The sequence below is a fragment of the Rhinoraja longicauda genome, chromosome 24 (assembly GCF_053455715.1).
Source record: "Rhinoraja longicauda isolate Sanriku21f chromosome 24, sRhiLon1.1, whole genome shotgun sequence".
NCBI classification, from domain to species: Eukaryota; Metazoa; Chordata; class Chondrichthyes; order Rajiformes; family Arhynchobatidae; genus Rhinoraja; species Rhinoraja longicauda.
Genome location: NC_135976.1, coordinates 35,747,066 through 35,774,773, shown reverse-complemented (window position 1 = coordinate 35,774,773; position 27,708 = coordinate 35,747,066). Strand labels below are relative to the sequence as shown.

General features: G+C 50.0%; 2 protein-coding genes across 2 annotated transcripts in view; one reads left to right on the top strand and one right to left on the bottom strand.

Moving 5' to 3' along the window:
* The window catches only part of lamb3 (laminin subunit beta 3), an 89,284-nt gene extending 81,696 nt beyond the window's left edge, over positions 1 to 7,588 (bottom strand). The window contains exon 1 of the mRNA XM_078420254.1: positions 7,376 to 7,588. The gene's annotated coding sequence lies outside the window, so the exon portion shown is untranslated. The remainder of the gene's footprint in view (positions 1 to 7,375) is intronic.
* On the top strand, positions 1,508 to 26,302 carry traf3ip3 (TRAF3 interacting protein 3). Its single transcript, XM_078420258.1, has 15 exons — positions 1,508 to 2,686; positions 4,487 to 4,637; positions 6,340 to 6,412; positions 7,421 to 7,445; positions 8,876 to 8,905; positions 9,911 to 10,006; positions 11,425 to 11,496; positions 14,224 to 14,364; positions 15,141 to 15,278; positions 16,897 to 17,041; positions 20,092 to 20,154; positions 21,628 to 21,687; positions 21,777 to 21,889; positions 22,896 to 23,009; positions 25,404 to 26,302. Exons 1-15 carry the CDS (start codon positions 2,153 to 2,155, stop codon positions 25,497 to 25,499), a joined length of 1,851 nt encoding a protein of 616 aa, XP_078276384.1. The 5' UTR covers positions 1,508 to 2,152; the 3' UTR covers positions 25,500 to 26,302.
* Positions 26,303 to 27,708: the final 1,406 nt, after the last annotated feature.

Below are 27,708 nucleotides of genomic sequence, written 5' to 3'. Positions count from 1 at the left end.
GAGGTGAAGTACACACACACACACACACCCACACACCCACACTTATTTTTAAACGTTTTTTTTTAACCTACTTTGCAAGCAGCCGCCCATTTTAAGATCTGAAAGCAGGGCGGACCCCACAAGTTGCAAGTAACAATAAAATGCAGATGAAATGATCGTCAAAAAGGTTGGTGGGTGTGGGGCGTAGGAGACAACCTTTGTTGGGGGATGAGTTCTTGTCATTTCTTGGTCGTTTTGCAAGAGTCACTTTCCCACAAATTCTTTCCGTCTTTCAAAGAGCGATAGAGATCTGAGAGAAGACGGGGGCCCTGTGACACACCACATCCGCTGTGACTGGCTTATCTGTGCTTGTGTGCAGCTGAGATAGAACCTGCCACTGGGCTGTGACAGAGAGACCAGGGAGAGCTGGATGGTCACACTCGGTCCTCACGTGGCCACCAAGCCTCTCGTAGAACAGCCCGCCAGCCCAGCCCAGCCGCCCGCAGCCAGAGTGCTTCCCACACCTCTGGCCAACGGCTATTGTGCAGTAAGTTAAGAAGGAACCACAGGTGCTGGTTCACACTGAAGATAGACACTGACTACTGGAGTAACTCAGCGGGTCAGGCAGTATCTGTGGAGAACATGGATAGGTAACGTTTCACAGAGTGCTGGAGTAACTCAGCGGGTCAGGCAGCATCTGTGGAGAACATGGATAGGTGACGTTTCACAGAGTGCTGGAGTAACTCAGCGGGTCAGGCAGCATCGCTGGAGAAAAGGAACGGCGACATTTCGGGTCGGGACCCTTCTTCAGACTTTCTTTCTCTTTGCAGAACAGCTAACGGTGGATTAACTGAGAGCGCGGGGAATGAAACCGCAGTCGGGTTGCCTGAGAGGCAGGAAGGAGTTTAGAAACTAGGTGGTTTATTTTAGAAGAAAAAGTACATTTCCTGTTGGTGTGTGAGCTCAGTGCGGAGGTGCGGAGAACTGAGACGAGAACTTTGTGGTGAAACGACCTGCCTGAGAGGAAGCCTGCTCCCCACTCTGGACTGCAGCTCAAAGCTGAAGGGGACTGGTTGGAGCTGGAGATTGTTGTGGGGATTAGAGAGCTGTGAAGAAGCCACTGATCCCGGGCGTGAGTGGCACTGACTCCATTCACCTCTGTACCTCTGTATCTCCATGTCTGGCCCTTGGTTCAGCTCCTGACTGGTGTGTGGGTTACAGACAATAGGCAAGCCTGTGGTGAGGACCACCGGTCGTTTGCTGGCTGGTCTGATGTTGGAAGGAGCCGAGCTCTGAGCTCCTGAGTTTCACAGACCAACACTTTGTCCCTTCGCTGCTCAGACCGAGGGAGGGAGAGAGAGGGAGAGAGAGAGAGAGAAAGCGAGGGAGGGAGAGAGAGAGAAAAGGGAGAGAGGGAGAGAGGGCGAGAGGGAGAGAGAGAGAGAGAGAGAGAGAGAGAAAGGGAGAGAGGGAGAGAGAGAGAGGGAGTGAGAGAGAGAGAGAGAGAGTGAGAGAGAGAGAGAGAGAGAGAGAGAAGTTTTGAACGAATCTAAGAGTTTCACTCCGTCAAAGACCCAAATAGAAGAAGCAGCATTGAGTATTGAGTGAGTGATTGATCATATCGGCCTGGAGCGTGTCTGGATGTTCACCCAGTTTGTGTGTGGATCAGGGGGATCTGTAAACACGCTGCCTCATCCCAGCTGGGCCTCACGTGGCACACCGAGCCTCTTGCAGAAGACGTTTTAATCAAAGAGACATCACCCCAGGAGGCGTCTGCTTCAACATAACCGGAAATATGCTCTGGTAGCAGCCCTGCTGTCTTTGCAAATATTGGATCTAATTGCAACTCCACACTTTAGACTTTAGAGTGGAAACAGGCCCTTCGGCCCACCGAGTCCACGCCAACCACCGATCACCCCGTACACCTGTACTATCCCACACACACACCGGCGACAATTTACAATTCTTTACCAAAGCCAATCAACCTGCACGTCTTTGGAGTGCGGGAGGAAACCGGAGCACCCGGAGAAAACCCACGCGGTCACGGGGAGAACGTGCAAACTCCGTACAGACAGCGCCCGTGGTCAGTATCGATCCCGGGTCTGTGGCGCTGAGAGGCAGCAGCTCTACCCGCTGCACCACCGTGCCGCCCCTACTGTGAGAGGTTGAGTGGATGTCGGGGGGAGGTCTGGTCCCGGTGAGTACCGGTCACTGGGTCTGGAGCTCACCGATGCTGGCTAGCGAAGGCGGTGGTCAGCGGCCATCAGCAGGACCTCTGGCCAACCCGGGCACGGTCTCACCCTCGGGGGGCATGGAGGGTCTCACCCCGAAGCGGGGGTCCGGCCAGGGCGGGTCTGACTCCGACAAGAAGCGGCGACTGGTCAGTGAAAGCTACGAGCAGAAGTTGGAGCGCAGGCACGAGAACCGCCAGAGCCTCTTCGGCCGCAACAACGTGACGTCTTGCCGCAGTTCCCCGCGCGCCCAGCACGGTGCCCAGCACAGCCCGTGCCAGCACAGCCCGCGCCAGCAGGCCTTCCTCAAGCACAGGAACCTGGCAGTGGGGGAGAGCGAGCCCAAGCCCAGGTCGCCAAGCCCCACGCATCACGGGGGGAAGGGCTCTGTACCAGGCCACCCTTCCAACCTCACCTACACCCACACAGGTGTGAGCTCAGTGCCAGCCCAACAGAACTCCATCTCACTCATTCAGGTAAGGCCAGGTGCTTCAGTCACAAGTACAGGTCTCAGGGGTTATGGTGGGGCAATGGGGTTAGGAGGGAGAGATAGATCAGCCATGAAGGGCCTGTTTCCACACAGTATCTCTAAACTAAACTAAGGGTGAAGAATCTGTGGAATTCATTCCCACTGAAGGCAATGGAAGCCATGTCAGTGGATATATTTAAGGCAGAGATAGATTCTTGATCAGTGCGGGTGTCAGGGGTTATGGGGAGAAGGCAGGAGAATGGGGTTAGGAGGGAGAGATGGATCAGCCGTGATTGAATAGCGGAGTAGACTTGATGGGCCGAATGGCCTAATTCCGCTCCTATCATGAGTTTAAGTGTCCGATGTACCTACAATGGAAAATAAGATTCATACTTGTAGCAGCATAACTGATCCATAAATGCAATAAATGTAGATAATGTATACAGTAAACCCTTGTTGTTACAGAACATAGAGGGGGGAATAACTCAGCCAGTCAGGCAGCATCTCTGGAGAAAAGGAATAGGCTATGTTTCGGGTCAAGACCCTTCTTCTGACTCCAGCGATATTACCTGACCCGCTGAGTTACTCCAGCACTTTGTGTCTATCTTCGGTTTAAACCGGCATCTGCAGTTCCTCCCGACACATAGAGGGGATAGAGGGGGGAAGGTTGTCCATTATTGCCGATTGTCCACTATAACCAAGCAAGGGGTTAGCAAGTAATCGAGGATCATCTCACACACAGTAGAAACAAGGAACTGCAGATGCTGCCTAATACACAGAGTGCTGGAGTAACTCAGCGGGTCAGGCAGCATCTGTGGAGAACATGGACAGGTGACGTTTCACAGAGTGCTGGAGTAACTCAGCGGGTCAGGCAGCATCTGTGGGGAACATGGATAGGTGATGTTTCGGGACGAGACCCATCTCCAGGTTCCCGGTATGGACGGGGCCTGGCATCCGGGTGAGTTGATGGCGCCGGCCTACTGGCGGCGGTGGGAGGGGTGAAAATCGGCAGAGTGGATGGTCGGGGTCCGCAGGCAGCCGGAGGGCAGGTACGGGTCGGTGGTGGTGGTGGCAGTGGGTCTGGAAGTGGCCAGGTGGAGGCGGTGTGGGCCGGGCGTAGTGTCACAGCCATCACTACAACCAAACTCCATGATAAAGAGCTCCATTATACTGGGGGTTTACTTTAGTTTTAAATGTTAAATAAATAAATAACCACAATACCAGTATAACCCCTAGTCCTTAGTGCAACCAAAGAATGTCCACAGTAGTTCATGGTTGAGGTTAGTGTTGTGCTGTTCTTGAACCTGGTGGTTTGTTGGGGAGAGGCTGTTCTTGAACCTAAGGTAGACACAAAATGCTGGAGTAACTCAGCGGGTCAGGCAGCATCTGTGGAGAACATGGATAGGTGACGTTTCACAGAGTGCTGGAGTAACTCAGCGGGTCAGGCAGCATCTGTGGAGAACATGGATAGGTGACGTTTCACAGAGTGCTGGAGTAACTCAGCGGGTCAGGCAGCATCTCTGCAGAGAAGGAATGGGTGACGTTTCGGGTCGAGACCCTTCGTCAGTCTGAAGAAGGGGCTCGATCCGAAACGTCACCCATTCCTTCTCTCCTGAGATGCTGCCTGACCCGCTGAGTTACTCCAGCATTTTGTGTCTACCTTCGATTTAACCAGCATCTGCAGTTTTCTTTCCAACTGTTCTTGAACCTGGTGGCCTCGGCTTTCGGGCTCCTGGACCTTCCTCCCGATGGTATCGCAGGCTGATAACGTGGTGAGCTCACTCTCTCTCTCTCTCCCTCTGTACAGATACCACCACAGCTCACCCTCTCCACTGATGGCCTGCCATTCAGCAACCAACTCACTCAGTGGGGAACAGAAGACGCCAGGTTCACTCGCCCCATCAGCCCTCTCACCCAACATAAAGCCATCGCCCAGAAGGTTCCCACTAAGGATAAAGGTGAGAATTGGAAGATGTGAAGCTTGGGTCAGGATATATATGCAGTTTGGTCATTGCTTCCTCTGACAGGACTTCCTGTTGGGTTTATTAACATTAGATGATTTTGTGCTGACAATGGACAATAGACAATAGGTGCAAGAGTAGGCCCTTCGGCCCTTCGTGCCAGCACCACCATTCACTGTGATCATGGCTGGGAAGAGTGCAGGGAAGATTTGCGAGGATGTTGCCAGGATTCGAAGGCCTGAACTATTAGTAGTTGGGCAGGCTAGGACTTTATTCCTTGGAGCGCAGGAGGATGAGGTGTATAAGATCATGAGGGAAATAGGTCAGGTGAATGCACAGTCTTTTACCCAGAATGAAGAACCAGAGGACATGGGTTTAAAGTGGGAGTGGAAAGATTTAATAGGAACCTGAGGGGCAACTGTTTCACACAGAGGGTGGTGGGTGTATGGAACGAGCTGCCGGAGGAGGTCGTTGAGGCTGGGACTATGACACATTTAAAGGACATTTGGACAAGTACATGGATAGGACAGGTTTAGAGGGATATGGGCCAAACGCAGGCAGCTGGGACTAGTGTAGCTGGGCATCTTGGTTGGGCCGAAGGACTTGTGTCCGTGCTGTATGACAATATGACTCTATTAGAGATGTTTCAGAACCTGATGTTCAAGTCCTTACACGGCCCTGGTTGAACCATCCCTGGGGTGGTCGGGTTATTGTGGCTGGGGTGGGCTGGGCATGAGTGAACTGAGGTGCCGTTTGGTCACAAGGTCATAAGTGATAAGAATTAGGCCATTCGGCCCATCGTCTATGCCGCCATTCAATCATGGTTCTCCCTCCTAACCCCATTTTCCTGTCTTCTCCCCACAACCTCTGACACCCGCACTGATCAAGAATCTATCCATCTCTGCCTTAAAAATATCCACTGACTTGTGGCCACCACAGCCGTCTGTGGCAAAGAATCCCACAGATTCACCACCCTCTGGCTAAAGAAATTCCTCCTCATCTCCTTCCTAAAAGAGTGTCCTTTAATTCTGAGGCTGTGCCCTCTGGTCCTAGACTCTCCCACTGGTGGAAACATCCTCTCCACATCAACTCTATCCAGGTCTTTCACCATTCTGTACGTTTCAATGTGGTCCCCCCTCATCCTTCTAAACTCCAGTGAGTACAGGCCCAGTGCCGACACACGCTCATCATATGTTAACCCACTCATTCCTGGGATCGTTCTTGTATACCTCCTCTGGACCCTCTCCAGAGCCAGCACATCCTTCCTCAGATATGGGGCCCACAATTGCCCACAGTATTCCAAATGCGGCCTGACCAGCGCCTTATAGAGCCCCAGCATTACACACAGCCCAGTGACCAGCGCCTTATAGAGCCTCAGCATTACACACAGCCCAGTGACCAGCGCCTTATAGAGCCCCAGCATTACACACAGCCCAGTGACCAGTGCCTTATAGAGCCCCAGCATTACACACAGCCCAGTGACCAGCGCCTTATAGAGCCCCAGCATTACACACAGCCCAGTGACCAGTGCCTTATAGAGCCTCAGCATTACACACAGCCCAGTGACCAGCGCCTTATAGAGCCCCAGCATTACACACAGCCCAGTGACCAGTGCCTTATGGAGCCCCAGCATTACCCCCCTGTTTTTGTGTACCAGCCATCTTGAAATAATGCTGGCGTTGCTTTTGTGTGCGAACAGCTACTCAGGTGCCGGCACAGCAGAGCCAGGAGCTTGGACGTGCGATGCGGAGGGAAGCCAGCCAGCAGACAGAGTGAGTAGCGAGCGCCGTCGCTTGGAGCGTTCACCCGCGCTGGTCCCCGGCGGCCCTCCCTCACGCCAGCAGAACATCTCTGGACAACACGGATGGGTGACCCTACAGACCTGAATCATCACCGATCCACAGTCTCCAGAGATGCTGCCTGACCCGCTGAGTTACTCCAGCACTCTGTGAAACGTCCATGTTCTCCACAGATGCTGCCTGACCCGCTGAGTTACTCCAGCACTCTGTGAAACGTCACCTATCCATGTTCTCCACAGATGCTGCCTGACCCGCTGAGTTACTCCAGCACTCTGTGAATCATCCATATTCTCCACAGATGCTGCCTGACCCACTGAGTTACTCCAGCACTCTGTGAAACGTCCATGTTCTCCACAGATGCTGCCTGACCCGCTGAGTTACTCCAGCACTCTGTGAAACGTCCATGTTCTCCACAGATGCTGCCTGACCCGCTGAGTTACTCCAGCACTCTGTGCCTATTCTTGTAAACCACATTTTACTTTGCACTAAACATTATTCCCTTAGCATGTATCATCTGTACACCGTACATGGCTCGAATGTAATCATGTATTGTCTTTCCGCTGACTGGATCACACAAACAAAAGCTTTTCACTGCACATCGAAACATAGAAAGATAGAAAAATAGGCCATTCGGCCCTTCGAGCCAGGCACCGCCATTCAATATGATCATGGCTGATCATCAGAAATTAATACCCCGTTCCTGCTTTCTCCCCATAATCCCTTGATTTCGTTAGCCCTAAGTGCTAAATCTAACTCTCTCTTGAAAACATCCAGTGAATCGGCCTCCACTGCCTTCCGTGGCAGAGAATCCCACGTGACAGTAAAATAAACTGAACTGACATACAGTATCTCCAGTTGCTTGTGCCTCCTGTACAATGTTCCTTGTGTCTCCTTCACAACACACCATGGCTTAGCATTCACCACACTAACACTCACTGCCCATCCAATGCCTTCGGTGAAATCGTCTTTTTCTTTTCACAGATGTGGTGTTGCTGTTCTGGATCAGGTGAAGGACATTTCCATCAGTCTTCTGCCTATTGTGCTGGGTGCTTCAGTCTTATCAGTGAGCTGTGCCTGTAAATGGAGATAGAGAGTTAACAGATCACGGGCAACCATTCACACAAACAACTATCTTCATGCAGCACACTCCAAAACTGTGCACAGCTATGACATTGTTGACCCATTCATGGGAGAAAGTGGCACTCCCATTATAAACGTCATAAAGTCACAAGGTCATAAGGAATAGATAGGAGTAGAATTAGGCCTTTCTCCTGCCTTCTCCCCATGACCTCTGACATCTGTACTGATCAAGAATCTATCTATCTCTACCTTAAAAATATCCACTGACTTGTGGCCTCCACAGCCGTCTGTGGCAAAGAATCCCACAGATTCACCACCCTCTGGCGAATGAAATTCCTCCTCATCTCCTTCCTAAAAGAATGTCCTTTAATTCTGAGGCTGTGCCCTCTGGTCCTAGACTCTCCCACTAGTGGAAACATCCTCTCCACATCCTCTCTGTCCAGGCCTCTCACTATTCTGTACGTCATTAACGACTCTTGAGTGCTGAGCTAGCGTGGTGTCAATGAGGCCACAGGCTACAGAAAGCCCACCTGGCCCAATGATTGCCCACCAGGGAGGAACATTGCCCGTGCTCACCTGGTCCGGGGCTTCACCTGAGTCCAGATCCAAACGAGATGTCACCGCAAACCGGCTGGCAGATCTTTCAGTTCAGGAGAATCGAGCCTCACAAGGTGGTGGTGGGTCTGTGGAGCTCATTGCCACAGACGGCAGTGAGGCCATGTCAGTGGGTATTTGTACGGCAGAGGTGGATAGATTCTTGATTAGTACGGGTGTCAGGGGTTACGGGGAGAAGGCAAGAGAATGGGGTTAGGAGGGAGAGATAGATCAGCCGTGATTGAATGGCAGAGCAGACTTGATGGGCCGAATGGCCTAATTCTGCTCCTGTGCTAACTTCTCCTGATTAGTACAGGTGTCAGAGGTTACAGGGAGAAGGCAGGAGAATGGGGTTAGGATGGAGAGATAGATCCACCATGGTTGAATGGCAAAGTAGACATGATGGGCCGAATGGCCTATTTCTATTCCTATTCCTTATGACCTTATGACATGACTTATGACCATGAACAACCTAATACCCTCTAGTCCAGGCAGCATTGTGGTAAACCTCATCTGCACCCACTCCAAAGCCTCCACATCCTCCCTGGAATGGGGGTGACCAGAACTGCACACAAGAAGTGATTAACATCTGGAATGATCCTCGGGGTAGGATGGGTGGGTCAGGACATGAACATCTTAGAGGTGTTGGCGACCAAGGCTGAAGTCTTATTGGTGGGATGGATGTTCCTGATGACTTGAAGGGTTTACTTCAGTGTTTCATGTTGTCTTATTCAAGAAATACTTGTTTCTTGTGTCTTGCAGGAGATCCAACAGCTCTCAGAGTATCTGAAGGTACTTCTTCTCATCTTCCTGAATATGTGGCTATAATTTCATTACTGGACTTGCACTAAACGTTTTTCCCTTTATCCTGTACACTGTGGAAGGCTCGAACTGTAATTGTGTACAGTCTTTCCACTGACTGGATAGCACCCAACAAAAAGCTTTCCATTGTACCTCAGTACACGTGACAATAATAATAATAATAATAATAATAATAATAATAAGGAACAGCACAAGTCAGCATCCATCCACATGTGTGCATGGTGCACCTTTAGACTTTAGAGATACAGACGGGAAACAGGCCCTTCGGCCCACTGAGTCCGCACCGACCAGCGATCCCCACACTAGCACTATCCTGCACACACTAGGGACAATTCACAATTTACTGAACCCAATTAACCCACAAACCTGCATGTCTTTGGAGTGTGGGAGGAAACAGGAGCACCCAGAGAAAACCCACTCGGTCACAGGGAGAACGTACAAACTCTGTACAGACGGCACTCAAGGTCAGGATGGAACCCGGGTCTCTGGCGCTGTGAGGCAGCAGCTCTACCCGCTGCACCACCGTGCCGCCTTCCAATAATAAACTAAGAAAAAGGGCAATTGCTGTTGTGAATGAATTTCCTGATGTTGTATAACCCTGTTTGAATATGTACTGTAGATAGATGTAGATGTTACCCAAAGTAGATACACAAGGTATGCAAATAGTCACCCATAAAGGGCACTTACAAAGTTACAAATTCACTCCCCCCCTCCTGCGCCAGGTCCTCCTTTGTTCTTCCCCCCCCTCCCCCCTCCCCCATGGCGGTCCCCCCATTGTTCTAGATAGATGGAGATAGATGGAGATGGAAGTAGGTAGATGTAGATGCAGGTAGATGTAGATGCAGGTAGATGTAGATGCAGGTAGATGTGTTCAGACGTGTGCAGACACGTTGGCAGTGTGCTGCAGAGTGCTGGCTGGGATGAAGGTGTTGCCATGGGCTGGGTTTGATGACTCTGGGCATCTCTCTCTTGCAGGAAGCGTTGCACCGTGAGCTGATGCTGAAACAGAAGATGGCCCTCGTCCAGCAGCTGCTGGCAACCGTGCTGCAGGCCGCAGAGAAGTCCTGGAAGGTAGGGGGCACAGAGATGATTCTCGCTGATCGGACCTTCGCTGTGGGCCAGCACAGCAATACTCCTCCCTCTGAGCTGACCCAGCTCCTAGAGACAGACACCAAACAGCAGGACAGGCAGCATCTCTGGAGAGAAGAGATAGGTGACATTTCGGGTTGAGGCCCTTCTTCAGACTGAAGAAGACCCCTTCAGACTGAAGAAGGGTCTCGACCCGATACGTCACCAATTCCTTCTCTCCAGAGATGCTGCCTCTCCCAGCATCTTGTGTCTATCTTTGGTTGAAACCAGTATCTGCAGTCCCTTCCTGCTCCCCCCCTTGAGATGCCGTTAGCTAGTTGAAGGAGGTAGTTTAGTTTAGTTTAGTTTAGTTTAGAGATTCAACGGGGAAACATCATCCACCCACATGTGTGCATCTTTATTCTTGGGAGTTACAGCGTGGAAAAAGCACCTTCGGGCCACCGAGTCAGCGCCGACCAGCGATCCCCACACACTAACACTATCCTACACACACCAAGGACAATTTATAATTATACCAAGCCAATTAACCTACATACCTGCACGTCTTTGGGGTGTGGGAGAAAACCGGAGCACCCGGAGAAAACCCAGGCAGGTCACGGGGAGAACGTGCAAACTCCGTACAGATAGCGCCCGTGGTCAGGATCGAGGCAGGTGCTACAACAACATTTAAATGACATTCAGACAGCTACATGAATAGGAAAGGCTTAGAGGGATTACATTTTGCACAAAATTACATTTTGCACAAAATGCGATTTGTATTTATGAAGTTCCGCAGTTATCAGGTAGATGAGCTCAGTTTAACACGGCATCAGGTACAGCACAAACGTTGAGGGTCAAACAGCCCATTCCAGCCCATTACTGATTCTATCAGTACAGGTAGGATCTGTACTGTCCTATGTTCCATCAGATTCTGCATCGTATGCTCTGTGCTCACCTGTTGTGCTCACCTGTTGTGCTCACCTGTTGTGCTCACCTGTCGTGCTCACCTGTCGTGCTCACTGTCGTGCTCACTGTCGTGCTCACCTGTCGTGCTCCCCTGTCGTGCTCCCCTGTCGTGCTCCCCTGTCGTGCTCCCCTGTCGTGCTCCCCTGTCGTGCTCACCTGTCGTGCTCACCTGTCGTGCTCACCTGTCGTGCTCACCTGTCGTGCTCACCTGTCGTGCTCACTGTCGTGCTCACTGTCGTGCTCCCCTGTCGTGCTCCCCTGTCGTGCTCCCCTGTCGTGCTCACCTGTCGTGCTCACCTGTCGTGCGCTCACCTGTTGTGCGCTCACCTGTTGTGCGCTCACCTGTTGTGCCCTCACCTGTTAGGCTCGCCTGTCGTGCTCGCCTGTCGTGCTCGCCTGTCGTGCTCACCTGTTGTGCTCACCTGTTGTGCTCACCTGTTGAACCTTCATTTCAGGTACAATTGAATGATGATGCCTTACGCTGTAAACTCCAGTCACTTGAGGCTCAGCTACACACCTGGGCACAGGTAGAGAAATGAATTGTTTGATGAGCTAATTGAATGATACTTTATTGCCACATGAACCTAGGGTTCCTAGGTACAGTGAGATGCTTTGTGTTGCATCCAACCTCGGTTGTACACAAGTGGTGCCGACAAAGTTACAAAAGTACCGAACAGTCCGATCTACTGCCTAGACACTAAATGCTGTAGTAACTCAGCGGGACTGGCAGCATCTCTGTCCCGCTGGGTCTATTTTGGGTCGAGACTCTTCTTCAGACTGAGAGTCAGGGGAGAGAGAGAGACACAGAGATAAGGAAGGTTAAAGTGTGTGAAAACGAGACATCAAAAGAGATGGAGTTCAAGGAAAATGTTGAATAGATCATTGTTAGCTGGTGACAACAAAGCAAACAGAGATAAAATGTAATCGGGGACAATCAGACTGGTGGAAGAACTGGGGATGGGAGAGGGGTGGAGAGAGAGGGACAGCAAGGGTCACCTGAAGTTAGAGAAGTCAATGTTCATATCGCTGGGGTGTCAGCTGCCCAAGCGAAATAATAGGTATTGTTCCTCCAATTTGCGCTGGGCCTCACTCTGACAGTGGAGGAGGCCCAGGACAGTGTGGGAGTGGGAGGGGGGGTTAAAGTGCTGAGCCACCGGGAGATCAGGTAGGTGTAGGCAGACTGAGCGGAGGTATTCAGCGAGCCGAGCCTGCGCTTGGTACATTATCAGTGCAAACCAGCATCTGCAGTTCCTTCTTACACCTGTCTGCTGCCTGCTGCCGTAGGTGGTAGCAGACCCCCCTCCCCCCTCCCCCCTCCCCCTTCTCCCCCTCCCCCTTCTCCCCCTCCTCCCCCCCCTTATCCCCATCAGTTCCCCCTCTGTTCTCAGGGCCCCCCTCTGTTCTCAGGGCCCCCCTCTGTTCTCAGCGGGCCCCCTCTGTTCTCAGGCCCCCCCTCTGTTCTCAGGCCCCCCCTCTGTTCTCAGCGGGCCCCCTCTGTTCTCAGCGTCCCCCCCCCCCTCTGTTCTCAGGGCCCCCCTCTGTTCTCAGGCCCCCCCTCTGTTCTCAGTCCCCCCATCTCTGTTCTCAGCGCCCCACTCTGTTCTCAGGGCCCCCCACTCTGTTCTCAGCGGACCCCCCTCTGTTCTCAGTGCCCCCCCTCTGTTCTCAGGGCCCCCCTCTGTTCTCAGGGCCCCCCTCTGTTCTCAGGGCCCCCCTCTGTTCTCAGGGCCCCCCACTCTGTTCTCAGGACCCCCCTCTGTTCTCAGGCCCCCCCTCTGTTCTCAGGCCCCCCCACTCTGTTCTCAGTGGGCCCCTTCTGTTCTCAGGGCCCCCCACTCTGTTCTCAGCGGACCCCCCTCTGTTCTCAGTGCCCCCCCCCTCTGTTCTCAGGCCCCCCCTCTGTTCTCAGGGCCCCCCTCTGTTCTCAGGCCCCCCCTCTGTTCTCAGGGCCCCCCTCTGTTCTCAGGCCCCCCCTCTGTTCTCAGGCCCCCCCTCTGTTCTCAGGGCCCCCCTCTGTTCTCAGGCCCCCCTCTGTTCTCAGGCCCCCCTCTGTTCTCAGCGGCCCCCCTCTGTTCTCAGCGGGCCCCCTCTGTTCTCAGCGGGCCCCCTCTGTTCTCAGGGCCCCCCACTCTGTTCTCAGCGGCCCCCCTCTGTTCTCAGCGGACCCCCCTCTGTTCTCAGGGCCCCCCTCTGTTCTCAGCGCCCCCCCTCTGTTCTCAGCGGACCCCCCTCTGTTCTCAGCGCCCCCCCCTCTGTTCTCAGCGCCCCCCCCTCTGTTCTCAGGCCCCCCCCCTCTGTTCTCAGTGGCCCCCCCTGTTCTCAGTGCCCCCCCCCCCTCTGTTCTCAGGGCCCCCCCCCTCTGTTCTTGGGGCCCCCATCTGTTCTCAGGGCCCCCCTCTGTTCTCAGCGCCCCCCCTCTGTTCTCGGGTCGGCCCCCCACCCTCGCCAGGTCCCCCTTTGATCTCAGTGGTTCAAGTTACGTAGTTCATGCTACCAGGAAATCTCACAATTCTCTGCATTAATCTGTCCATTTCATTGTGTGTCATATTTTTAAATTTCCTTATTTTTAGAAAAGTTATTTTCAAGTCTAGAAGTTGGGACCTTATAGACAGTTGTCTAAGATGTTGGTGGGGCTGTATGTGGGGTATTGTGAGCAGTTTTGGTCACCCTGCTTTGGGTAAGATGCACTGAAGCTGGGACAGGGGAGGGCAATGGGCCTGAGCTTTGGTGGGAGCTAGCCTGTACTCAATGGGCTGAATGGCCTCTTTGCATGTCATGATGAGGTATTATAAGAATATATATATATATATGGTTTGAGAGCCATGAATAAATGAATGGGCTTGAATTTTTAGTTTTTAGAGATACAGCGTGAAAACGTGCTCTTCGGCCCAACAAGACCACACCGCCCAGCGATCCCCGCACACTGACACTATCCTACACAACTAGGAACAATTCACATTTACACCAAGCCAATCAACCTACAAACCTGTGGAGTGTGGGAGGAAACCGAGAAAACCCAGGCGGTCACGGGGAGAATGTACAAACTCTGTACAGACAGCACCCGTAGTCGGGATGGAACCCGGGTCTCTGGCGCTGTGAGGCAGCAGCTCTACCCGCTGTGCCACCGTGCCGCCCCGATACACACAAATGTTATGAGTTTCAGTTAGCACTACTCCTGCCGACAGTCCATCCATCGACACTTGCCCTGTGTGGTGCTCTGTGAAACAGCCAGGCGGTGTGTGTTTCTTTGACAGAATCAGTCGCGGGACGGTGTGAAGGAAAGCGTGATTAACATGCAGCAGCAGAAGCTCCAGTACGAGCAGGTGGCTAAAGTGTCGCTCCAGAGAGCCATTGAGGAGAAGACGGCAGCAGAACGGAGCTTGGGCAAAGTCCAGGTGAGGAACACAAGGTCGGGGCATCGCAAGCTCGGTAACAGCTACCAGTATAGATAGTTATGCTACAACACTGGGCCTGCACTTGCTGGAGCACAGAAAGTTGAGAGGGGACCTCATTGAAACTTACAGAATAATGAAAGGCCTGGACAGAGTGGATGTGGAGAGGATGTTTCCACTGGTGGGAGAGTCTAGGATCAGAGGTCACAGCCTCAGAATTAAAGGGTGCTCTTTTAGAAAGGAGGTGAGGAGGAACTTCTTTAGTCAGAAGGTGGTTAATCTGTGGAATTCTTTGCCACAGACGGTTGTGGAGGCCACAAGTCAGTGGATATATCTAAGGCAGAGATAGACAAATTCTTGATCAGGACAGGTGTCAAGGGTTATGGGGAGAAGGCAGGAAAATGGGATTGGGAGTCAGAGACCAACCATGATTGAATGGCTGAATAGACTCGATGGGCCGAATGGCCTAATTCTACTCCGATAACTTGTGAGCTTGTGAGCATGTTTCATAGAACATGGAACAGCACGGCACAGGAACAGGCCCTTCAGCCCACGATGTTTGTGCCATGTTAAACCGGCCCGGGCGGCCGCCATTGCTGGAGCGGGAGCACGTGGCCGCTGGCTGGGCGAGGTCACATGGGGCGCGGGGCGGTGACGTCACCTTTTGTCCCTTATTTGGGAGTGAGGAAGTTGGCAACCCTAACTCTACTGCACTGAGCAAAGCATGCTGTGAGTGTTTAAAGTAAGTGGAGAGTGAAGCTGGGTGTTTGTGCTCACAGAGATCGCTACAGGAAGTGGAGCGGGAGTCTGCTCACTGGAGAGAGGCCTACCACAGAGCCATGGCAGACAGTGCGGAGGTGAACAGCCAGCACTTGCACACCACTGATCGCCTGCACATCATCGAGAGCAAGCTGCAGGTAACTGGCTCCTCATGCATGCTGACTCCTTCACTCTGAAATACTGTATGTTTTAATTTAGAGGAACCACAGTTGACAAGGACCAAAATTGTCAGGTGTCAAGCAGCATGGCCATGCTGGCAGTCACACGGAAACACAAGGAACTGCAGAGCTGGAATCTAGCGTGGAACACAACGTGCTGGGGTTTAGTTTAGTTTAGTTTAGTTGAGACACAGCATGGAAACAGGCCCTTCAGCCCACCAGGTTCATACCAACCATCCATCACTCCTTCTCACAAGTTCCACGTTATCCCACTTTCTCATCCACTCCCTACACACAGGGGGCTGATTAACCCACAAACCTGCACGTTTTTGGGATGTGGGAGGAAACCGGAGCACCCGGAGGAAACCCACGTGGTCACAGGGAGAACGTGCAAACTCCACACAGACAGCATCCAAGGTCAGGATCTAACCTGGGTGTCTGGCGCTTTAAGGCAGCAGCTCTACCAGCTGGGCCACCCCCAGTATTTCAACCAGTCAGGACAGGCGATGTTTCAAATTGAGGCCTTTCCCCACTCTATTAAATACCCACCTGCACCAATCCCTCCAGTCTTTGACATTCCTACCCTGGGAAAAAGGTTCTGACTGTCTACCCTACTAAACCTCGAATAATTCTACAAACGTCTACCAGGTCTCCCTTCGACCTCCGATGCTCCAGAGAAAACAACCCAGGTTTGTCCAACCTCTCCTTATAGCTAATACCCTCGCATCTAGGCAGCATTCTGGTAAACCTTCTCTACACTTTCTCCACATCCCTCCTGGAATGGGGAGACCAGAACTGCAGAGATACTCCCAGCGCAGCCTAACCAAACCTTTATAAAGATGCCACGTTTCCCGACTCTCGATGGATGAAGGCCTTCGTCACCAGGATGGGCAACCAACGCTCACCTGACCAGAAATGCTCACATTCCCCAAATGGAATGACAGTGAGGACTTGTTCTGACAGCAAGCTTCCAGCCATAGCAGTGAAACAAGGAGGTCTTGAGTGGAAGAGACAGCATGGGAAAGGAGTCCACCATTCAACATCCCGTCAACCAGAAAAACATCTGCTGGAGGAACTCAGCAAGTTGGGCAACATCTGTGAAAGCAAGTGGACAGATGATGTTTGGAATCGGGACCATTCTTCAGACTGAACCTCTCCACAAATGCTGCGTGACCCGCTGAGTTCCTCCAGCACTTCAAGGTGAAAGCATCTCCAGACTCTTGTGTCTCCCCTCCACTTGACATCCCGTTTCCAGCCTGGGCTGGAAACGTGATGTCAAGTATCAACTGGATCCTCCAAAGTGTACAAAGTCAGCAAACTGCTTCCATTAGTTAGTCTAGTTTAGTTTATTGTCACGTGTACCGAGGTACAGTGAAAAGCTTTTGTTGCGTGCTGACCAGTTAGCGGAAAGAGAAAACATGATTCCAATCCAGCCGCCCACAGAGTACAGATACAGAATAATGGGAATAACCTGAATAACATTCAGTGCAAGATAAAGCCAATCTTCTTACATTACATCGGCGTGGACGGCCAGCTATCCATGCAACATTGCTGACTTTTTCTGTCTCTTTTTCTCTCTCATCTATATTTTTTACAGAGAGCAGAAATTGATGGTGTGGTGCTCAGAAATTTACAAAGCAAGCTGGAGACTGTGGAAAGTGAAACACAGAAACACTTGGACCAAATCGATGCCCTTAAAGAAGACAATGAACTCAAGGAAAAGCAGCTTCAAATGGGCAGAGGTAAGCTATAGCTGGGAAGAGAATTTGTTGCACTCTGTCAAATATTAACAGTCATGGAGCTGGACAGCACAGAAACAGGCCCTTCGGCAAAGCTGGTCCATGCCGACTTTACGAGCATGTTGCCAGGACTCGAGAGGCTGAGCTATAGAGAGGGTTTGGGCAAGCAGGAGAATGAGGGATGATCTTATAGAGGTGCACAAAATCATGAGAGGAATAGATCGGGTAGAGTAGGGGAATCGAAAAACAGAGGATATAGGTTTAAAGGTGAGGACGGGAAAGATTTAATAGGAACCTGAGGGGTAACATTTTCACACAAAAGTTGGTGGGTGTACGGAACGAGCTGCCAGAGGAGGTAATTGAGGCAGGGACTATCGCAACGGTTCAAGAAACATTTAGACAGGTACATGGATAGAACAGGTTTAGAGAAATATGGGCCAAATGCAGGCAGGTGGGACTAGTGTAGATGGGACATGTTGGCTGGCGTGGGCAAGTTGGGCCTGTTTGAATGCTGCAAGACTCTACGACTCTATGACTAAGTTGGCATTCTGGGCAGAATGAAGGTGGAGCAGTGACTATAGTTGAAAGTGATGAAAAAAATAAACCTCTTACCTTAAGCTGGTTCAAGATCCATCATCCCATGTCTGACCAGATGATACTATATTTGGTTAATAGAGTCACCTATTCATCAACAACTTGTCCATGTACAGCACCTTTAGTGCAAATTAACACCCATAGCACCAGGCAATAACCATCACCGACTGCAGAGAGTTTAACCAACCAGATCAGTTTATTGTCACGTGTACCGAGGTACAGTGAAAAGCTTTTGTTGCGTGCTAACCGGTCAGCGGAAAGACAACACATGATTACAATCGAGCCGTTCACAGTGTATAGATACATGTTGAGGGAATCACATTTAGTGCAAGGTAAAGACAGCAAAATCCGATCAAGGATAGTCCGAGGGTCTCCAGTGAGGTAGATAGTAGTTCAGCACTGCTCTCTGGTTGTGGTGGGATGGTTCAGTTGCCTGATAACAGCCGGAAAGAAACTGTCCCTGAATCTGGAGGTGTGCGTTTTCACACTTCTGTCCCTTTTGCCCGATGGGAGAGGGGAGAAGAGGGAGTGGCCGGGGTGTGACTGGTCCTTGATTATGCTGCTGGCCTTGCCGAGGCAGCGCGAGGTGGAGATGGCGTCAATAGGAGGTTGACATTAAATGCTGGAGTAACTCAGTGGGATAGGCAGCTTCTGTGGAGAGAAGGAATGGGTGACGTTTCGGGTCTGAAGAGGGTCTCGACCCCAAGACATCACCCATTCCTTCTCTCCAGAGATGCTGCCTGACCCGCTGAGTTACTCCAGCATTTTGTCCCTATCTTCAGTGCAGCAACAAGCCCTTCGGCCCACAATGTTTGTGCCGAATATGGTGCCAAGGCCAGCTCTTAAGTGCCTGCACATAATCCATATCCCTCCATACCTTGCATATCCATGTGCCTATCCACAGGTCTCTTGTAGCACCACTGTAGTACCTGCCTCCACCACCACCCCTAGCAGCACGTTCCAGGGCCCCAGCAACCTAAACATCTTGCGCCTCTTAAACTTCGCCTCTTAAATTAAGGGGTTGGACACGTTAGAGGCAGGAAACATGTTCCCAATGTTGGGGGAGTCCAGAACCAGGGGCCACAGTTTAAGAATAAGGGGTAGGCCATTTAGAACAGAGATGAGGAAAAACTTTTTTAGTCAGAGAGTTGTGAATCTGTGGAATTCTCTGCCTCAGAGGGCAGTGGAGGCCAATTCTCTGAATACATTCAAGAGAGAGCTAGATAGAGCTCTTAAGGATAGCGGAGTCAGGGGGTATGGGGAGAAAGCAGGAACGGGGTACTGATTGAGAATGATCAGCCATGATCACATTGAATGGTGGTGCTGGCTCGAAGGGCCGAATGGCCTATTCCTGCACCTATTTTCTATTGTCTATTGTCTATTGCCCCTCTCACCTTAAACCTCTGCCCTCCAGTATTTGATATACCCATCCTTGGAAACAGGTTATAGACAATTGCCTGATTGTCCAATTTACCAGACTTCTCACTTAAATTAACACTTACTTTTCTTCTCAGCCAACGGGCGTCCTTGCTCTGCTCCCGGACTTTTCAAATGGACTACTAGCGTCCTCTTGGCGCTCTTTTTAAACTGCCTTTTCCACTGCAATTAACACTTACTTTTCTTCTCAGCCAACGGGCGTCCTAGGTTCTGATAATCTACTCCATCTGTGCCTTTCATAGAATCAAGGAAACGTAGAAAGTAGGTGTAGGAGGAGGCCATTCGGCCCTTCGAGCCAACACCGCCATTCATTGTGATCATGGCTGATCATCCACAATCAGTACCCCGTTCCTGCCTTCTCCCCATATCCCTTGATTCCACTAGCCCCGAGAGCTCTATCTAGCTCTCTTTTAAATTCATACAGTGAATTGGTCTCCGCTGCCCTCTGTGGCAGAGAATTCCACAGATTCACAACTCTCTAGGTGAAAAAGTTTCTTCTCACCTCCGTTTTAAATGGCCTCCCCTTTATTCTTAGACTGTGGCCCCTGGTTCTGGACTCCCCCAACATTGGGAACATTTTTCCTGCATCTAGCTTGTCCAGTCCTTTTATAATATTATACGTCTCTATAAGATTCCCTCTCATCCTTCTAAACTCCAGTGAATACAAGCCCAGTCTTTCCAATCTTTCCTCATATGACAGTCCCGCCATCCCGGGGATTAACCTCGTGAACCTACGCTGCACTGCCTCAATAGCAAGGACGTACTTCCTCAAATTAGGAGACCAAAACTGCACACAATACTCCAGGTGTGGTCTCACCAGGGCCCTGTACAAGTGCAGAAGGACCTCTTTGCTCCGCTACTCAAATCCTCTCGTTATGAAGGCCAACATGCCATTAGCTTTCTTCACTGCCTGCTGTACCTGCATGCTTACTTTCAGTGACTGGTGACAAGTGTGTGAGCCTCATATGACCCCAATGTCAGAGCGGGCTGTAAAATGATGACTGATTGCTTTTTCTCCCCAGCTGAAATACAAAATGCCGAGGAGAAAAACCAGGGATTGGGTTCCAGGATCAGTGAACTGCAGGGTAAGTGCAGATATCTCCTGACACTAGTTAATGTGTATTGCAATGGAAACATTCATAAGTTGAAGGAGCAGAATCAGGCCATTCGGCCCATCAAGTCTACTCCACCATTCAATCATGGCTGAACTATCTTTCCCTCTCAACGCCATTCTCCTGCCTTCTCCCCATAACCCCTGACATCCTTGAAAAGGGCTCAACACACACCGAGCTGAAACTAAATACACAGCCCATTGATGGTAGGCTTGGATTCGGAGGGCCGATGGGCCTGTTTCCATGCTGTATCTCTAAGCTAAACGCTAAGATGAGAAAGAGATGTTTTCTCTTGTGGGAGAATCCAGGAGCAGAAACATGGATGACAACCCGCCAACGTGTTTCTGCCCCAACCCTGGTGGGTCTTTGGAACCCTGCTCAAGGGGCAGGGGCAGGGGGAGGGGGCTGGGGGGTAGAGGGGGCAGGGGGGTAGAGGTTCTGAATGCCGGTTGGTGCGGTGGGAACGAGGAAGTTAGAAGGCAGGACATTATTGCTATTGAGGGAGTGCAGCATAGGTTCACCGGGTTAAGTCCCGGGATGGCGGGACTGACATATGATGAAAGAATGGGTCGACTGGGCTTGTATTCACTGGAATTTATAAGGATCAGAGGGGATCTTATAGAAACATATAAAATTCTTAAGGGACTGGACAGGCTAGATGCAGGAAAAATGTTCCCGATGTTGGGGGAGTCCAGAACCAGGGGTTACAGTTTAAGAATAAGGGGCAGGCCATTCAGGACTGAGATGAGGACATTTTTTTCCACCCAGAGAGTTGTGAATCTGTGGAATTCGCTGCTACAGAAGACATTGGAGGCCAATTTACTGGATGTTTTTAAGAGAGAGTTAAATTTAGTTCTGAGGGCTAAAGGAATCAATGGAAATGGGGAAAAAGCAGGAACGGGGTACTGATTTTCATCAGCCATGATCACATTGAATGGCGATGCTGGCTCTAAGGGCCGAATGGCCTACTCCTGCACCAATTTTGCATGTTTCTATGTTTCACCTATCGCTGCATCGTACTCAGCACCTGCGTGAACTTTCACTGTCAATAATTGCAAAAGTATACTCTAATTAATTACCATTTTTTAAAACTAAACTAAACGAAACCAAAATAGGCACAAAATGCTGGAGTAACTCAGCAGGTTAGGCAGCATCTCTGGAGAAAAGGAATAGGCGACGTTTCAGGTCGAGCGAGGTCTTTCTTCAGACTGGCCCAGTCTGAACAAGGGTCCCGACCTGAAAGGTCACCTGTTCCTTTTCTCCTGACCCGCTGAGTTACTCCAGCATTTTGTGCCTATCTTTGGTATAAACCAGCGCCTGCAGTTCCTTCCGACACACTAAACTAATTTAAACTGAACTAAATGTGTGGAGTGAACATGGAACTTAGTGGATTGGACAACAACTCTGCCTGATTTTAACCCTTTACAACTTTTCTTCGACCTGCAGAAATGTTACAGAAGAAAGTTGCCGAGGCAGCAGAGCAGGAGAGAGCGGCGAGGCTGTACGGTGAGTGAACGCTTCACGCTAACTGCACGGTGAATCAACTTCTGTTCCCTGTGTTCTCCATCGCAAACATCGACTCTGATTCATTGCAGACGAGTTCCGTGCCAGGACGGCTCAGCGCGAGGTCACTCTGCAGCAGGAGCTCAGACAGCTGGTCGAGCAACTGGAAAGCAAGTCATGCCAGCTCCATGCCAAGCAGGAGGAGGTGAGGCAGCAATACCTTGCCCCTGATGTAAGGTGCCACCCTAGAGTGTCAATGTTCCATCGGTAACCTCACGGAGGGAGCAGCAGCTCCAGGGGAGGTAGTTGACAACATTTATAACACATTCGGACAGGTAGAGTCGTAGAGTCATGCAGCACGGCAACAGGCCCTTCGGCCCAGCTTGCCTATGCCGAACAAGATGCCCCATCTACACTAGTCCCACCTGCTTGCATTTGACCCCAACCCCTCTAAACCTTGCACATTGCGTGCCAGCACCAACGCTTCATTTGCTGAAGAATTGCAAATGGAAATGAACACGGTGCACTTGCCAGTGAACATCCTCACCCCCGCCCTCACCATGGAAGGACTCGCGTTGATGGAACAGGTGAAGGTAGTTTGGCCTTGGACACTCACAGTGATGTGCTGGATGGGACGGTTGGTCCCCCACACTATGTGTGACAAGTGACCCCAGCATAGAGTTGCCAACAAATACGGGACAAAGGGTGACGTCACCGCCCCGCTCCCCACGTGACCTCACCCCGCTCCACCAATGGCGGCCGCCCGGCCCGGAGCGTGGGGCGCGGGGCGGTGACATCACCCTTTGTCCCTTATTTGGGAGTGAGGAAGTTGGCAACCCTAACACGGGACAAGGGCGGTCCCATACGGGACAAACTAATTTAGCCCAAAATACGGGATGTCCCGGCTAATACGGGACAGTTGGCAACCCTGGCCCAGCACTGTGGTGTATTCCCTTTGATGCCCAGTGGCTGAGCTTGACCAGAGCTACCAGCCAAATACTACCCCGCAGATGAGATTGAGTCCACTCAAGGGCACTGGGATGGTCACTTCTCCCAGTGGTCTCGTGGACTGATGCATTGGCCAGGATGCCATTGATGTGTCCTTGAGTGTTGCTGGAGGTTGGCCATTGTCACTGGCGGCCATTGGAAAGGTTTGCTCCTTGTGTCTCTGCCATGTCCTATTCCCCTCCTCTTCCTTGTCTGCCCACCAGTGCAACGATCTCCACTCCCAGCTCGCCACGGTGCGGGATGGACGTCACGCCCAACATAAACACCCAGCGGACCCCCGTGATGAGACAGACAGAATGCAGAAGAGACCTGCCAAGGTGAGATTCTGAAACCATCTCCAGTCTCAGCGCAAGGTGAGGAAACACCACAGCTTTACAAATAATGAGCGACAAATAACCATCATTCGCCTTAAATGTGTGCATGACATCACGAGGAAACTGCTCGCCCAAGAATACACTTCATGTGAACCCGCTTTTTCTGTCATCATTAACTATTTCGATCAGAAAATTGACCCAAGTAAAATGATATATGAAAAAATAAGGGACTGCAGATTCTGATTTACAAAAACAAGATATAGAGACACAGCAGGTCAGGTCATCTCTGAATCGGGGACGTTTCGGGTCGAGACCCTTCTCCTCCCCAGTCTAAAGAAGGGGAAGTTTTTCCTCATCTCCGTTCTAAATGGCCTACCCCTTATTCTTAAACTGTGGCCTACTCCTGCACCTATTGTCTATTGAAACGTCACCTATCCATGTTCTCCAGACATAGGTGAAGACTACTGAAGAAGGGTCCTAACCTGAAACGTCACCTATCTAAGCTCTCCAGAGATGCTGCCAGACCTGCTGGGTTACTCCAGTACTTTGTGTCTTTTTTTGTTAACCAGGATGTACAGTTCCTATATGTAACCTTTAAACCTTTATTGGTCTGCCAAGTTCATTTTATCTTGATCGTGTTCCAAATAAGTTGTATAGGTTAGTTTTCATCCATTGTTTATGTCGTACAGATTTCCATAAAAACTGCTAGTGACAATTAAAGTTGCTATCACTATTTTCACTCTGAAGAAGGGTCCCGATTCGAAGGGTCTCACTTCGGTTTAAACCAGCATCTGCAGCTCCTTCTTACACATCCCAATTCAGTCCATTTTCCACCACAGATGCTGCCTGACCTGTTGAGCAACTCGAGCAGTTTGTCTTCTGCAACAATCTTATAGTTTTATAATCACCATTACAGATACTAGTTTTTAATTCGAGGATATTCAGTTCATTGCATCAAATCCCTCAGTGGGCATGAGGATTTCAAACTCCACTCTCAGAAGAGATTATCCAGCAACGTAGGTTCACCAGGTTAATCCCTGGGATGGAGGGACTGTCATATGAGGAAAGATTGGAAAGACTGGGCTTGTATTCACTGGAATTTAGAAGGGTGAGAGGGGATCTTATAGAGACGTATAAAATTATAAAAAGACTGGACAAGAGGAGTTGAGTATAGGAGCAAAGAGGTCCTTCTGCAGTTGTACCGTGCCCTAGTGAGACCGCACCTGGAGTACTGTGTGCAGTTTTGGTCTCCAAATTTGAGGAAGGATATTCTTGCTATTGAGGGCGTGCAGCGTAGGTTTACTAGGTTAATTCCCGGAATGGCGGGACTGTCATATGTAGAAAGACTGGAGCGACTAGGCTTGTATACACTGGAATTTAGAAGGGTGAGAGGGGATCTTATAGAGACGTATAAAATTATAAAAGGACTGGACAAGCTAGATGCAGGAAAAATTTTCCCAATGTTGGGCGAGTCCAGAACCAGGGGCCACAGTCTTAGAATAAAGGGGAGGCCATTTAAAACTAAGGTGAGAATAAACTTTTTCACCCAGAGAGTTGTGAATTTGTGGAATTCTCTGCCATAGAAGGCAGTGGAGGCCAATTTACTGGATTGATTTAAAAGAGAGTTAGATAGAGCTCTTGTGGAATCAAGGGATGTGGGGAGAAGGCAGGCACAGGTTACTGATTGTGGATGATCAGCCATGATCATGATGAATGGTGGTGCTGGCTTGAAGGGCCAAATGGCCTCCTCCTGGACCTATTTTCTATGTTTCTGTGTTTCCATGTTTCTAACATAACCACTCCATTCAGTTTAGATGCTATTGAAATTAAAATTTACAACTTATTCTCAGCTTCTGAAAAAGATTTGGGATCAGAATCTTCGATCATAAGACTTATAAGTCATTTATGTGCTCGGAATATCCTCATTGTGGCAGAAACGGAAGATGATGAATCTGTGGAATTCATTGCCACAGACGGCAGTGGAGGCCAAAACATTGGGTATTTTTAAAACAGAGATTGACAGATTATTGATTACTAAGGGCACCAAAGGTTATGGGGAGAAGGCAGGAGAATGGGGTTGAGAGGGAGAGACAGATCAGCCGTGATCACATGGTGGAGACATTGGAAATTCCTCGTATGTTGCAAAACATACTTGGCCAATAAAGTATGATTACGATTATGGAGCAGCCTAGATGGGCCGAATGGCCTAATTCTGCTCCTATGTCTTATGATCTAAGATGGAATGAAGACAAATGATGTGATCTGAAGTTGCCACAAGCTGAACGTATCCAGAGAACGCAGCCCGTTTTGCACATATACATACAGGAAGACATTTTTTTCTTGAGTTATATTATGTAGTGATTTGGTGATTTTGAGTTTCCTATCCTCTCTTTCTAGAGGCGCTGCTGTCGATGTGTGACGTTCCTCCTGGTGGCGGCGCTGGTCGCAGGGCTTGCAGTACTTTGGGCAAATCTGGACAAAGTTCCTTTCTAACAAGCTGAATGAATGGCAACTTGTCACCAACACAAACTTGTGACTGCCTTTGAACGTGGAATTTCCATCAAAGAAGAAACACTGATTTATTTTTAAATCTTTAGATATTCAGGTGTACCTTCACCCCAGGTAATGGTTAACCTGTATCGATCAAATTATTGGAAACCCCAATCTGGTATTAATAATGCTCTCAGGGAATCACAATCTGCAGATAGGGTAGTGGCATTTAAGTGGCTTTTAGACAGGCAGGCAGATAGAAGGGTCTCGACCCGAAACGTCACCCATTCCTTCTCTCCCGAGATGCTGCCTGACCTGCTGAGTTACTCCAGCATTTTGTGAATAAATCGGCAGGCAGATAGATGTTCTACTTGAGTTTCAAGCATTTGATGAAAGGGACGGAGAAGATACAGATCACATGCTGGCAGCGGAGTTTAGTTTAACTTAGCATCATGTTCGCCATGGGCATTGTGGGCCGAAGGGCCTGTTCCTGTGCTGTACTGTTCTATGTTCTATCAATATTTAACAGTGCCTATGTGACTCCTGACGTGCATCTGATCTAGTTCAGTTAGCCACTCAGTTTTAAGGAAGGGAATTAACACCTTATTGTCAGAACCAAAACGTTAGGGTGTCAATGCTGGGCTTGCTGTAGATACCCACATCCTGTTTGTAAATACAATAAAGATGTGGGAAGGAACGGCAGATGCTGGTTTACACCAAAGTTAGACACAAAATGCTGGAGTAACTCAGCGGGACGGGCAGCATCTCTGGAGAGAAGAAATGGGAGTCTGAAATGGGTGGTCTCGACCCGAAACGTCACCCATTCCTTCTACCCAGAGATGCTGCCTGTCCTGCTGAGTTACTCCAATAAAAAAGTGTTTTATTTAGCTGATAAGGGAGCATCGCCGGATGCAGCTTTCCTGACTGTTTCTGAGACATCTTTCCCCAGTTCCAAGGCTTGGCAGAGATGGCAAATGCCCTTTGTTGGGTATTAGTGTCATCACACCTTATTGCAAATAGAAAGAATGTATTTGCTCAACGACACCTGTGATAATCAAATATATTTGAACACATACCAGTGCACAACTTGCCACACACAGTGAGGAGGAAGGAACTGCAGATGCTGATTTACACTGAAGATAGACACAAGAAGCTGGAGCAACTTTGCTGGAAACACACAGTGTTGGGCTAACCTCACAGCCTAGGTGCTGAATATTTACAGATCACTGCCCAGTTACACCTGAGTTTCAAGCTTCTGATGAAAGATTGGGGGGCTGGAACAATTAAAAATAGATTGATACTAAATTCAGGAGCCCAGGAATGGCACATAAACTGAGTAATGGTGTCAAATTCAAGTCAATAAAACAGTTTTACTTCTGAGCAGCTGCAAATTAAAAGTCCCTATTTTGAGAGAAAACGTGTTTTACTGTGTTATATTACATTTGTGAATGACCATTTTGAATGCTGAGCTCATCTTCACTGGGATCTGATACAAAATAAGGTTGGATGAGGCTTTATATCTTGGTAAGGTGTTTCGGGGTTAGATGGATGTTTAACTTACAAAGCTACTATTTTATACTTGGGTCGGATATCCACGTGTCCATCCAATGTGCACAAATGTTTACATTTATGATCCTAAATGAGATTGGTGATAAGGTGGCAGAGACATGGGTGGAAGGATGTGTTTCTGACTGGAAGTCTGCACATTGTAAATTGCTGCTCGCATTGATGCAGGAGCTTTGTGATATGTGAAGTCTTGCATGTGAGGCATGATTGATAAGTTTGTGGATGGCCTTGAATTTGTTCGAAGACACAAAATGCTGGTGTAACTCAGGCAGCTTCTGTTGAGAACATGGATAAGTGACGTTTCACAGAGTGCTGGAGTAACTCAGCGGGTCAGGCAGCATCTCTGGAGAACATGGATCGGTGACGTTTCACAGAGTGCTGGAGTAACTCAGCGGGTCAGGCAGCATCTCTGGAGAACATGGATAGGTGACGTTTCACAGAGTGTCTCCTGCCATGCTTTGTCCTGCCCGTCCTCTCTCCCAGCTTTCTTCACCCACTCCCTACCAACAGTCTGAAGAAGGGACCCCGACCTGAAATGTCACCTATCCATAGATAGACACAAAATGCTGGAGTAACTCGGCGGTTCAGGCAGCATCTCTGGAGAACATCGATCGGTGACGTTTCACAGAGTGCTGGAGTAACTCGG

What these genes read in the sequence shown, in the direction of transcription:
- traf3ip3 (XM_078420258.1), top strand. Translation starts at nt 2,153, where the DNA reads ATGTCGGGGGGAGGTCTGGTCCCGGTGAGTACCGGTCACTGGGTCTGG. An exon ending in GGAGCTTGGGCAAAGTCCAG is followed by an intron (nt 14,365 to 15,140) that starts GTGAGGAACACA and finishes TTGTGCTCACAG; the next exon opens with AGATCGCTACAGGAAGTGGA. An exon ending in TGCAGAAGAGACCTGCCAAG is followed by an intron (nt 23,010 to 25,403) that starts GTGAGATTCTGA and finishes CTCTCTTTCTAG; the next exon opens with AGGCGCTGCTGTCGATGTGT.